The sequence below is a fragment of the Peromyscus leucopus genome, chromosome 4, assembly GCF_004664715.2.
Source record: "Peromyscus leucopus breed LL Stock chromosome 4, UCI_PerLeu_2.1, whole genome shotgun sequence".
Taxonomy (NCBI): Eukaryota; Metazoa; Chordata; class Mammalia; order Rodentia; family Cricetidae; genus Peromyscus; species Peromyscus leucopus.
In genome coordinates this window covers 69,481,963-69,495,440 of record NC_051066.1, presented here as the reverse complement: position 1 = coordinate 69,495,440, position 13,478 = coordinate 69,481,963, and the positions used below count along the sequence as shown (strand labels likewise).

General features: G+C 52.2%; 1 protein-coding gene across 1 annotated transcript in view; it reads right to left on the bottom strand.

Moving 5' to 3' along the window:
- Alx4 (ALX homeobox 4) overlaps positions 1-13,478 on the bottom strand; it is a 40,512-nt gene that overhangs the window by 5,837 nt on the left and 21,197 nt on the right. The window contains exons 2-3 of the mRNA XM_028878996.2: positions 6,929-7,239; positions 102-230 (exon numbers count right to left, since the gene is read on the bottom strand). Coding sequence (XP_028734829.1) covers positions 102-230; positions 6,929-7,239 — 440 coding nt within the window. The remainder of the gene's footprint in view (positions 1-101; positions 231-6,928; positions 7,240-13,478) is intronic.

The window sequence follows — 13,478 nt, the reverse complement described above, 5'->3', positions numbered from 1 at the left end:
CAAACAGAGACCTGGGGGTCTCTGGGCCTAGCCCTCCTCCTCCCTGCACCATCAGTGTTGGGGTCTAGGGTCAGAGGGGACAGCTGGGCAGGAGGACTTACCTGGGCATAGTTCTCCGCTCGAGTGAGGAGGGGCAGCTCATAGGCCGTGGAGAAATGGGTCCGGACCTGCTGCATCTGCCCAAAGCGCTCCCTCTTCCGCCACTTGGCCCTCCGGTTCTGGAACCAAACCTACAGGACAAAGGGGTGGTCACGGGGCTCAGGCCTTGCTCGCAGTCCCTAACTCCACCAGCCAGGGGTGTGTGTTAGGGGCACAGAGAAAGAGTCAGCCGCCACCTGTCAATCACGTAGAACTGTCAGCATTGGCAAGGCTGTGTGCACTGCACTGACCATAAGTGTGATCTGGGGCCTAACTGCTTAAGCCACACACACACACACACACACACACACACACACACACACACACACAGGCACACAGGCACGCACACATAAGTGAGGAGACAGAGAATGAGCGCAAGCCATTGGTTATCTGTTTTCCCAGCACTGTGTATAATCTGCGGAAGGTCACAGACCCCAGGAAGAATTCCATCAAGCTAGGAAGACCTTTCTAGAAATTTCTTCCCTTAGCTAGTCTCAAATAATCCTGAAGGCCTGTGACTCTCGAGGACCTGTCTATAGATGCAAATCCAGAGTACACACGTCCCTGCAACATTTTGAGAGAAACCAAGTCTGCTCAGAACTTTCCTGGAGTGATGGTGGGTGAGGCCTTCTGGAGAGAGGGCAGTCAGGAAAAGATGTGTGGAGACAGGAGCTAGATGATGGAGGGGGGGCTGCATATACCAACTGGGAGGGGTTTGCCCTTAGCAAGGTGTTAGTAGGGTGACTGCTGAATATCCTAGACAGGTTGACTGATGCTGGCCAGGTGGTACCTCTCTCCGAGACATAGGTGCTGGGCCATTGACTTGACCAAGCACACAGCCAGGAGAGAGCCAGAGCAGAGTCAGAGCAGAGCTAAGTGTAGAGACTCTGGTGGGGTGGCTGAGAACTACCCAAGACACAAAGACAAGGAAAAGGGCAGGCTGCTCCTCTAGAGGCCTTTACTGGTTAGGGACAGAGTGGAGGGTACGGCCAGAGAGGATGGGAGAGGAGAACAGTGAGAAGAGGGCAGGCTAATTGCTCCTCAGAGAAGGATGGCAGCAGCTTCCTCTGCACCTTCCAATGGGCTCTGTAGATTCCGATGCACACAGGCACAGCTCAGCAATGTGTGCTCAGTCTGTGGTCTGCAGGCCACATGCACCCCAAGACAGCTATGAACACAGCCCAGCGCAGAAGTGTAAACTTGCTTAAAACACTTTTAAAAATATATTGATTTTTGTAACTCAATTGCATGGTTCTCAATCGTGAGCTTTGTTTATGGCAATATCCTATTGCATTGGCAAATGGTTGGACAAGTCTGGGCCAGTGTGGTCTGCACCCAGGCTGCTCACTTTGGGCCCAGACCGTGAGAAAGATGATATGGCCAGGCAGGGCAGAGGCTTCCCTAGCCAAGGCAGCCAACTGTGCTTCTGGGATGGAGACCAGAGCAGCCTCTCCACTGTCCTGCCTGTGAGCACCCAGACTCCTCAGGAACCAGGGCAGACGCTATGGCCTGTGGGGCTTCTGGAGTAGCTTGGAAAAGAAGGGCTGTGCAGCGCGTGCACTACTAAGAGCCTCAATTTCTACATCCTCAAAATGGGGCGAGGTCTGGTCTGATGTCCTGGTAGAGGTGGTGACTGGTGGGGACAACAGATGGGACACAGCGTGAAGTTTCTAGAGCCCTCAAGTTGTTTGTTTATGGCTCCTGACCTCATTCTCTTGCTGAAGCAAAGTGGTCAAAATCTGCGGGCTGTGTGTCCCCTTAGTATTGGGTCGGGAGATGGGGTGCACTTCCTCTCCATTCCTAATCTGATATACACACACATTTACACACAAACGTATCTGTCTGGTCATGTGTGCATGCACACACATATGTGCACATACATATACACACCTCGAGTGTCCTTCCTGTGACCTCCCTGGGAGCAGCCCTCTCCAAGGCTTAGGGTCTCAGTCTCTGCCCCAGAGCCTGGGGGAGGGGTACTTTTACTCAGGGGTGCAGACCCAGGATGCCCACTGGGAGAAAGGAGCACACGAGGGCTCTTCTGCATGGTGAAATGGGATCCCCCTTTATCAGCGGCTGCGGTGGGGGCTGGGGGTGGGATGGAGGAATCAATCAGGGAAGGTTGTTTTCATTTCATGTTTAATTTCCTGCAGACTGAGCTCAGCCTTCCGCTCCATCCTCAGCCTCCCAGGGTTTTCTGGGGAGGGGGGGGCACTAGAGGCACCAAAATATACAGTTCTATTCCTTCCTTTCTTTGGGGGTGGGGCAGGGACAAGAGAAGCTGCCCTGCTGCTGCTGTTGAGGTTTTGTGTCTGTGGGTTCCAGGTCCCTTCTGTGGTGGGGATAGAGAGGTGGGTGATGTCACTGGGGGCTGGGAAACTGAGGACCCAAGGGAGGCTGGGAGGGATCCAGAGTATAGGATGGTGTCTGGCAAACAGACCTGGAATTGAGGGAAGGAGTGGAGTGAGGGATAGCGCTTGAAGGAGGTGGGGAGCCGCTTTATCTGGGTAGAGGCAGTCAAGAACAGTTTGGGGGAGGGAACAGAAAAGGGTCATGGTAAGATTTATTTGATGGAGGTCGGGGCAGAGTGGAGAAACTCAGACCAGTGGGAGCTGGCCTGCCTGGGACCTCCTTTTCAGGACACTCCTTTGTCCCTTTCCTATCCTCTCCTATGCCTGAGGCCTGAGCTTAAGTTCTGCCTCTCCTGTCCCCCAGTGAGCAGAAGCTGTTAGCCTGGCTGACCTCCAATGTCCTCCCATCCTCTAGGAGGTCGCATGGTACCTGCTGGTCCCTCTGTGCTCCAATCCGTGTCTCTGTGCAGAGACTCCAAGTGTCCTCTCGTTTCTGACCCCCAGCTGCGCCTCTGTGCCTCAGGGCTGTGCAACCACAGGCTTGTCTCTACATCCCCCAGGAGGAGAGCTCACCAAGGTCCCCACTGTACTTCCATTCTGCATGTCGTGCCCAGGACCACCCCGTTCCAGGGCCACCCGGGCCTGGCCCACTCAGCACAGGCCTCTCCGGAGGACCAGGCCGTTCAAGGAACCAACTGTCTTGGAGGAGGCCTCTCTAACCGCAGCCCATCTGGGGCCAGGGCGGGGTGGCCCAGGGTGGGGAGGCCTCAGTCTCATTGTCTTCAGACACCAGCTGTGGAGATTGGAATCCCAGACAGCAGAGAGAGGCCCTGAAGTTCCCTGGAGCAGGGCCAGACCCCAGGCTGCTTCCCATGAAGGACCATCTTGAGACCCCCCTCATGGCCCCCTCCTGGCCCCTGCCTTCACTGTGCACCAGGCACCTGGCTTGCCACCAGCAGAGTGTGGGTCCTGAGCAAACGCCACGGAGACAGGCAAAACTGTTCTACTACAGTTCTAGTCCACCCCTGCACTACTCACCCCCACCCCCAGGGCACTGCCAGGCTCAGAGCTCAACCCAGAGGTTTGACGCACATGGAGATCCCACCCACCCTGCTGCTTTTGTGCAGAGAAAAGACGGAAAACAATCTGGCATGTGCTGGGAGCGGCAAGCTGAAGTCGAAGAGCCCTGGCCTGGAGCTGCGGAGTCCTGGATCCCAGGCTCAGCCCCGCTTCTGCATCGCTGTCCACTCTGGACAATCACTTCCCACATCTCGGTCATGCCTCCTCATCGAAAGATGATGGGATCTTTTCGGCACTACCGTTCTGTAATTCTGTAGCCTTCCTATTTGATAGGAATACATTCGATAATGTATAATCTGTAATGTATCTGTATATTTGTGTATCTGTATTTGTAACGTATCTGTAATGTAGTTGTATAATCTGTAATAATTTGATAGACAATAGATTAAGGTTTTCCTTTCTACCTTGGCTGACAGAAAGCTTGAGGCTGAATTCGGACAATAATGAACCTTATCCTGGTGAGGTTTTTTTGTTTATGTTTTAACACACTCACCTCATTTCTTGACACTGTTTCTGATCTTAAACTAAAATCAATCTCTAATTGTCAATTTTCTCAACGTTTTGGAAGTAGGCTTGAGTATGTCTGTGTGTGTCAACAAGGCAAAGTCCTAGCAGTGACCCAGAAACACTTATTTTGTATCATTTTCTGCTTCCTGCTGATTGACACTTGAACTCTGCTCTAGACACTCGAATTCATTGGAGAAGTGTGCATGTGGTGCTCACATGCACACAGGTACACACATACAAGCAAAAAGCAAGCAGGTTTACCCCATGCCAACACGCTACCTACTGGCACTGTGGGTTTGCAACCAGTTACCCCTTTCTCTACCCCTCCTGCCCTGCCCCCAGTCCTGGGCTGGAGCTGAGGCTGGATTCGGGGTCCTCTGTGAGCTCAGATCTCAGGCAGGTGAGGTCTCATGGGGCACGAGACGGCTCTGGCATGGCAGTAATGCCAAGCTGCTTTGTGGTTCTTCATTAAACCCCGAGACTGCAGCGTGCCCCAGTGTGTTAAACAGGACTTGGTGAATCTGATAGACACTCATCTGATGCCTCAGAACCACCAGTAGAATAAAACGCTACAATGTCCATGAATCTGCTCATGATCACAGGACTCTGTTCTGACTCTCCAGGCCCCAGACCATAGGGCTGTGCCCATTAAAAAGAAACACTCTCTTGGGGCTGTTGAGATGGTTCGGTCTTTAAAATACTTGCCATGGAAGCAAGAGGTCCTGAGTTCAGATCCCTAGAACCCACTTAAAAGAGTCAGGTATGGAGGTGTGCACTTGTGTCCTCCAGCGCTGGCAAGTGGAACAGACAGGAGGCTCAGTGGCTACCTAGTCTAGCCAAATCGGCAAGCTCAGGATGCAGAGGAAGAAAGACATTTTCTAAAAAATAAGATCAGGAGCAATAAAGTGCCAGGATCCTGCCTGCTGGACAGGAACCCTCACGATCTGTCCTTGCCATGCCTTGAGTGGAAAAGCAATCTGACTATGGAGTTGATTTCATTTTAAACGGAGGCTTGAACGCTAGTGTGTGGGCTTGTTCACATGTGCTTTGGCATATCGGGCTTCCACTTTCTTTGCTATGATTTCCTGCAAAGGGGCACAGCCTCTGGGCAAAGCAGGGCTGCTAGGCCACACATCCTTGCTGCCTTTGCTCAGCATCCAGCCTGATCTAACTGGTGGGGACACAGAAGTGAATAGGTGTGGCCTGAGCCTATAATCCCAGGGCAGGAGAGACAGACAAGAAGGCCAGTAATTCCAGGCCAGCTGTGGCTACATAGTAGGATAGGGGCCAGCCTGAGCTACAAGAGACCCTATCTCAAAAGCAGCACAGGTGGATGGATAATCAAGGATCTCTCGTTTCAGGGGCAAGAGAATACTGTGACCAATCATAATGTCTATTCAGAAGAGGAAACAGGACGAGTGGAAGAAAGTGATCTGCTTTGGCTGTGTTGAACTGGATTGAGTTGTAAAGGGCTATGTAGTGTTTTGTGGTGTTTAGCCAAGTCGAGCTGGGTTGATCAGGACTGAATTGGCACACTGAGCTCGACTGTGTTTGTTTGGGCTGAGTGGAGCTGAGTTTGATGAATTGAGTTGAGGTCGTTGTCTGGTACTGTGTTGCACTGGGTTCAATTTTGTTGTGCTGAACTGTGTTGAACTGAGCTGTATGTGCTGAGTTGGGTTGTATTGGGTTGGCTGAGTAATATTGCATTGGAGAGGGTTGGGGTGTGATGTTTTGTGTTGGGCTGGGTTGTGCTAGGTTGAACTGAGCTGTGTATTGTGAGTCACACTGTCTTGAGTTGGCTGTACGGGCTGTGTTGGGTTGGGTGGGGTTAGGTTGGGCTGTATTATTTGGGCCATGTTGCATTGGGTTGAGCTGAGCTGTACACGATGTGCTTGCTGTGTTACGTTTGACTGTGCTATGTTGTGTTGCATTGGGTTGGTTGTACTGAGCTTAACTGAGATGTGTGTGGTGAGTGGTGCTGTGCTGAGTTGGTTGTCCTGGACTGTGTTGTATTGTTGTGCTGGTTTTTATTGGGTTGTAGTGTGTTGTTAGGTTGGGTTGTACTGGGTTAAACTGTGCTGTGTGTGCTGAACTGCACCACGTTGAATTAGCTTGTTCTGGGCTGTGTCATATTGATCTGGGTTGAACTGAACTTGTGTAGTGAGTCGTACTGTTTTGAGGTAGGTTGTACTAGTCTGTGCTCCTTTGCGCTGGGTTGGGCCATGTTGTATTGAGTTGTGTTGTCCTGGATTGGACTGATCTGTGTATGGTGTGTCGCACTGCACTGAGTTGGTTCTACTGGGCTGTGTTAGATGTGCTGGGCTGAGTTGGGTTGAATTGGGTTTAGGTAGTAGCTGTGGTAGGGCATCATATTGGCCATGGTGGCCAGGAGTCTCCTCAGAGGAGGCATGTTGATTGGGTGTAGGAGGCCGCTATCCTAGACAGGCATTGGGTGTAGGAGGCTGTATCCTAGACAGGCATATCCCTGCTTCTGCTATGGGGCTGCGAATGCCTGTGCCTTGTTCATCTCCAGTCTGAGAAATGGGCCTCCCAGAAGAGACCCGCCATCTTGTCCTTAGGTCAAGGCATGGACTCACAAGTGGCAGCCTTCCCCTTCCTCCACGGGGCCTCTCTCTCCTGCCCCAACCCTGCAGAGCTCACTATAGTGGCTGAGCAGATCTATTATGACTGGGGAAGAGGCATTGGGGTAGTCAGTCCCCCTCTTGGCTTGTCACGCCCTCCTGGGATGAGGAAAACCTGGCAGAGCCCACAGTAGTCAGTAGATCCCAGCTGCAGCTGGAGCCCAAGGCCTCGCAGGCCCTGTGGGTCCCCTGCCTGTCACTCCAGCTGACCTGCACACGGGCCTCGGTGAGATCGGTCCTCATAGCCAGTTGCTCGCGCGCATACACATCGGGGTAGTGTGTCTTCTGGAAGACTTTCTCCAGCTCCTCCAGCTGGTAACTGGTAAAGGTGGTGCGGTTCCGCCGCTTCTTGCCTTTGTTGCTCTCCGAGTCGGTCTTTTCCAGGGGGCTGGGGATGTCAGCACTTGCCCGGTCCTGGGGCCCCTTGGTCCCTGTCTCCTTCACACTGAGGTAGCTGTTGTCCATGCCCACGGGTTCCGAGTCGGGGGGCAACTCTGGCTCACCCAGGTTGCTCTCTTTGGCTGAGGGAGAGAAAAGAAGGTCAGTCGAGGGAGGATACGTTCCCCTAACAGAGGCACACGGAGTACCCGGCCAGGAGAGTCAAATTTCATATCCCAGCTTCTCATCAACACGCTGGGTGACTCTAGGCAAGTCCCTCCCCTCTCTCACTCTGTGGTATCATTCTTAAGTGGGTCTTTTCTGGCACCAATGTCAGGTAGCTCTGGGTTTGCCTGTCTGACCTTTGTGACTTTCTCCTCACTCTGTGGCTGTGAGACTCCTCCCTTACAGCCAATATCTCTTGAGAAGCCTTGAAGACTGTCTCAAGGCTTAAGTGTTGAGAGACCCACCCCTTACCTCCCACTCCACTGGTAACACTGGTCTCACTGCCCGCAGAGGGGCTTTTAGCAGGTGGGTTTCACTGAGGCATAGGTGCTTGCTGGGGTCCCTTTCACTAGCAGCAGCTACCACTGTTCAGGCCCTCACCTCTGAGGATCCCCTCTTTGGGGCCGCAAGGAATCACTGCAAACACAGCTCACAGACTAAGCCCTTGCTGCTACCTGCTGACAGAATGGGACCCCCATGGAAGATTCCTGTAAGCTCAGGGCTACAAAGAACCAAGTCAACCATGCAGGTCAAGAGTGGGGAGGTGGAGACCAGGCTAGGAGGGTGGAAGCTGCTGGCCCCATCCATCCATCTGGGCAGACACACTTGCCTCACTATGGCAGAGGGTTCAGAGCCTGGGCTCCAGAGCCCGGCACCAGGGTGTGTCTGCCACACCTCTGGCTCTATAGCTCCATGTTCCTAACGAACCCCTTTGTGGCTCAGTTTCCCCTCTGTAACTTGTGGGTGAATGAAGATGCCCACGGGATATTCCCTATGGCCCCTGAGAAAGGGAGAGGCACTCTTCCATTACTGGCTCCTACTTCTGTTTGGGCCTTGCAGGCTTACAGGCCCGGCCAGCACTAGAGGAATATGACCCAGGACAAGTCCTCCATGGGAAAAGTCCCCGGGGTGCAGGCACATGTATAAAAGCATTATGGGATGGGAATCAAGGCATGTCTCCAGATGTGGAGAACCCCTTTTTGGCCATATTCCTTATCTGAGACTCAGAGAGAAGGAGACAGGTTCATTGAGAGAGTTCAATGAAATGTGGAGGGAGATTGTGGGAAATCCTTCAATACACTTAAGTTCTGTCCATTTACAACAAGCACCGCCCATTCTGACCTTCTGTTTCTTCTTCTGGAAACAGGTCATGCAATTTGCATTTTGGATCGGAATGATGCATCTAGCCTTGATCTTCTGATGCCGTCCAGACTGGGGATGGGGGACTGACATTTCAGGTTTACCAACCTCCCTGTGAGCATTAGGGAAGGCAAGAGGGACTTTTTGCTTCGGTCAGTCTCCCTCCAACTCTGTGGCGCTGAAGAAAGGAAGGAGAGGGGAGGGCCCAGAGCAGGCCTGGAAGCAGCTCCTGAAGGGCCACTCACAGCGTCAATGCCACAGGGGTGGCTCACCCACCCGGAGGCGTCACAAATGACAGCCATGTGAGCCCAGCTTACACAGTGGGCCGTGGCTTCGGTGACAGCATTGTGTGAATTGCAGCTGGCAGCTGGGCCAAGAGCTTCCAGCAAAGATATTTATCTTCCTGGCAGACAAATAAGTTTTATGTTTGGGGTTTTATTTTTATTTTTATTTTTTTAAGGAAAAAAATCCCACCCAGCTCACCAAAAATAAACATTCCTCTTGTGCAACTTCCTGGCAGCCAGGCCAGGGGAGACGGCCACCACCCCTCCTGGCCTAGCCCTGCTCCTCAGGCCCATCATTGCCCCGTGGGCCCTGGTAGTCTCTCCAGGCATCCAGCCTAGAGCTAGGATCACCCCATGGGAATGGGGGCCAGTTGAGGGCAGCTACATAGAAACCAGTGTTGGAAGGACCAGCCCCAGCTTCTCATTTAAACTGAGGAAAAACAGGCTGGATAGAAAAAAAAAAGAATAGTCCTTAATTATCCACAGAACACAGCCTCCTGCTCCTGAGACTGCCCTACTCTTCAAGCATGGGCATGGGACCCGTTTCCAGGGAGAAGAAATTCAAAGCCTCTTAGCACCCAAGAGTCCTGCCCCTGAGGAGAGGGGACTAAGGTGCAGTTCAAGGCACCCTCCATAGGGAGCAAGTTCTTGGCCTACCCGGAGAAGATGGCAGAGTGCCTGCCCAGTCTTCTAATGAGAAGTAGGGTCTACCTCTGCCCACATCCAGCCACCCTCTGGCCAAGCGTGTGGGAGACAGGGAGACTGCAAGGTGTGTACTGAGATCGCAGCCCCGGAGGGACGTGCCTGCTCTGGGCTCCAGGTCTGTTAATTCTGCCGTGTGTGTGTGTGTGTGTGTGTGTGTGTGTGTGTGTGTGTGTGTGTGTGCAAATGCACACGGAGGCCAGAGGGCAGCCTCAAACACTGTTCCCAGGGGACATCTGCCAGGTTCTTGGATGCAGGATGCCTCAGAGGGGCTTCCTGTTTCACGAGGCTGACGGGATATCGAGCCCCAGGGATTCACCTGTGTTCTCCTCCTAGGCGCTGGGATTACAAGCACATCCCACCTCGCCCGGCTGTTTTAGGTGTGTTCTTGGCCTCTAACCTCACACAGGTGTGGCAGGCACTTTACCAACTCAGCCATCTCCCCAACCCTCAAGGCCAATTTTTAAAAATGTTTATTTTATAAGAATGTGTGGCAGGCGGCGGCGGCGGCGGCGGCGGCGGCGGCGGCGCACGCCTTTAATCCCAGCACTCGGGAGGCAGAGTCAGGTGGATCTCTGTGAGTTCGAGGCCAGCCTGGGCTACAGAGTGAGTTCCAGGAAAGGCGCAAAGCTACACAGAGAAACCCTGTCTCGAAAAAACCAAAAAACAAAAACAAGACAAAACAAAAAAAAAGAATGTGCATCATATGAGTACCTGGGAGTTACAGAAGGTTGAGAACCACCATGTGGGTGCTGGGAATTGAACACAGGTCCTCTGTAAAAGCAACAAGTACCCTTAATCACTAAGCCATCTCTCCAGCCCCTCCAATCTTTTCTTTTTTTCTTCCATTATTTAAAACAATGTTTAACTTTAAATATATTCTGATCATATTCCTACCCTCCCCCAAGTTCTTCCGAAGCCTCTCCCCATCCCTACCCACCTGACTTTATGTTCTTTCTCAAAAAAACAAACAAAAACTTAATGCAACCAAGAAAATCAAGTAAAACACCACCCAAAAAGAAAAAAGAAAGGAGAAAAAAAAACCCACCAAACTGTAACCAAATAAAAGCACACCCCACAAAAACAAAACAAAACTGTGGAGTACATTCTGTGTTTGTCAACTACTCCGGAACGTGAGGCCTGCCCTAGAGTGGCCCCCAGTGCCACTCCTTTAGAGAAACTGGCTTTCCCTCTCCCAGCGGGTGTAAAAGACAGCTCAGTTGTTAGACCTCACCCTAGTCAGCAGGCCAATTTTGATCCTTCATTTTCTTGCTTTAAATGCTGAGGCTGGGGACTCTAGACAATAAAGGGAAATTCTCCCAAGTTCTGGAGCCATCCATACCCATCTTCTCAGAATGGCAAGCCTGACCCCCCAGATACCCAGGGCCAGAGACTCCCACCGTCTGTCTATAAGCTCCCTCCCACTGTGGCCCAGAAGCCAGGCCATTCGCCCTTAGCCAGCCCATGTTTGTCCTCTGGGGATATGGTTCATTGTCCATTGTTCCTGGTCCATCTTTCCAAGGCCCTTTCTCAAGCCAGCCCCCAGGATCATGGGACACAGCTCCTCCGTCTGAAATGTGCCATCTATCTAGCTTGATGACTACACCTCCTCATACAATCCTAAGTAGACAGGCTCTGTTCGGGTTAGGTGGGGTTCAGGGATGAGGAGGAAAGCATGTGGGGCCCTGTGTGAAGCCAGTCAAATGATCCAGAGGAGCCGGCTAAGGAAGTGGCCTGGGTTAGGCCTAGTGTATTCAGAATCTAGCTCGTCCTGGCCATCCTCATCAATGAGGTGGGTCTAAAATCCCTGGCTCCACAGTGTGAGTCTGAGTACTCCTGACCAATAGAGGCCGTTGTCCTCCATGGGTCCCCACAACCCTCACCTCTGACCTACTGCTCAGAAAATCTTTCCTTCCAGATGGCCTGCAGCTACTTTCCCAGGAAGTACCCCTCCCCCCTACCCCCAGCCAGAGCCAGACCTCTATCCTCCACTCAGCTCTCATGGCCTGGGGTTTGTGGACTAGCTATGAACGAAGCCCTCGTTGCCTGACTCCCTCGTGGAGGATCAGTGCCCCAAGGAGAGTGTCTTGTCACTTGCCCTACCTCAGCTCATGGCATAGGGAGGGACAGGCCCAGATACTCAGGGAGAGGCTGTGGAAGAAAAGAGGAGTCACGGCCAAGAGACACTCCGATGCTCCCTCTCCATCCAGCCACCAGTCACACCTGTGTGCCATGGCCCCACTTCGTACTCGCAGAGAGTTGCTGTTGAGCAGGTAAAGGGACCAGGCATGAGTCAGGCACATGGCGGATGGAGCAAAAGCATGCCACTTTCAAGGCCGATGGATGTCTCACGTGACTGGAGGTGACTGAGGAAAAGCAGGTAGAAGAAAAGCCGAGATGGACCCTAAGGGGCACTCTTCTCCACATGGCAAGCAAGCAGGAAGGGAGAAATAAGCAGGGCCAGTAGAGAAGGGCCAGCGTCTACACCAGTGGCTCTCAACTTTCCCAGGGCTGTGACCCTCTAATATAAGTTTCTCATGTTGTAGTGACCCTCAACCATAAAATTATTTTCATTGCTACTTTATAACTATAATTTTGCTACTTATTATGATTTGTGATGTAAATATCTGATATGCAGGATATCTGATATGTGACCCCCGTGAAAGAGTCATTCGACCTCCCCACCAAAGATGTCACGCCCCGCAGGTTGAGAACTGCTGATTTAAACCATCATCCACCACCTACCAGACAGTAGCTGCCTCTGCGTCAGAACACCACACTGCACAGGAGAAGTGGTCTCTGGGGGCACCAGTTTACCCAGCTGTGGAGGTCCTTCACTGCCCTATGGCCCCAGTACTGGAGTAGGCTCAGGAGCAACAGAGCCCAACTTGAATCCAGGCCACCACCAGCAAGGCTGCCTTCCCCTCCCCGCCCCCTTCAGGGACACCCTGCATGGATTCTACACTGACTGGGTGTCTTCCTTCCCAAATCAGGGATCCTTCCTTTTGTGAGTGTGTCCCAGGGACGAGGCAGTGAGTAGAGCCTAGGGTCATCCTGACCTAAGGCTTCCTCAGTCCATCCACCCCTCTCCCAGTGTGGCTTGGAACTCACTATGTAGATCAAGCTGGCCTCCAGCTCACAGAGATCCATCTGCATTTGCCTCCAGAGTACTGGGATTAAAGGCGTTTACCACCATGTCCAGCAATCAGACCCAGGCTACCCAGAAAAGAGATAAGGAGTGACCACAAGTGGATGTTCAAAGTAATGCTTAATCCAGAAAGGTCTTCCCTTAGCGCTGTCAAAGGCTCTTGAACAATCTGAGACCAGTATTATTCCCATGGACTGGTTTTGACAGGTGAGGAGCCAGAAGCAAGAGCTTCCAGTAGGCCACAGACCTCTTCTGGGAACCAGCTGTCCCAAACTGATCCCATTTAGTGTTGGCCATTGGGTTTCAGCTTGTGAAACCAAGAAAGCAGGAGATCTACCTTCATTCCCTTAACCTCTACCCACTTGTCCTTGGTCAACCCAGTCACACCCATCCCATCTAGGGTCATCCAAAGCTCTTGAGAAATTGCTAAAGGGTTGTGTGTGTGTGTGTGTGTGTGTGTGTGTGTGTGTGTGTGTATTTCTTTCTTTTTTCTTTCTTTTTTTTTTTTTTACTGTGATTGTGTTTGGGAGCACATGGGGAACCTCTTGTGCATCTGTCTATGTTAGAAGATGTGAGCCCCAGGGTACGGTCACAGGCCTGCAGCTGCGGATGACTGTGGGGGACACATTCCCAATTGCCTGGAGGAAGGTTTGTGAGTGTGTAGACATGCAAATAGTTGTGTGTCAGTATGGATAGGTGAGTATGGACCTGGGCAGAATGTGTGCACGTGTGTGGCTGGGCATAGGCAGTGCATATGGAGTGTATGGCTACAGGGTCTGAGTAATTTTATCCTCCATGGTTTTGATTACATCTATTTTCCCTCCAAACATCTGCTTTGTGGGGGACATGCCACTCGCTCTGTTCCCGGGTGAGCTGGCCCCAC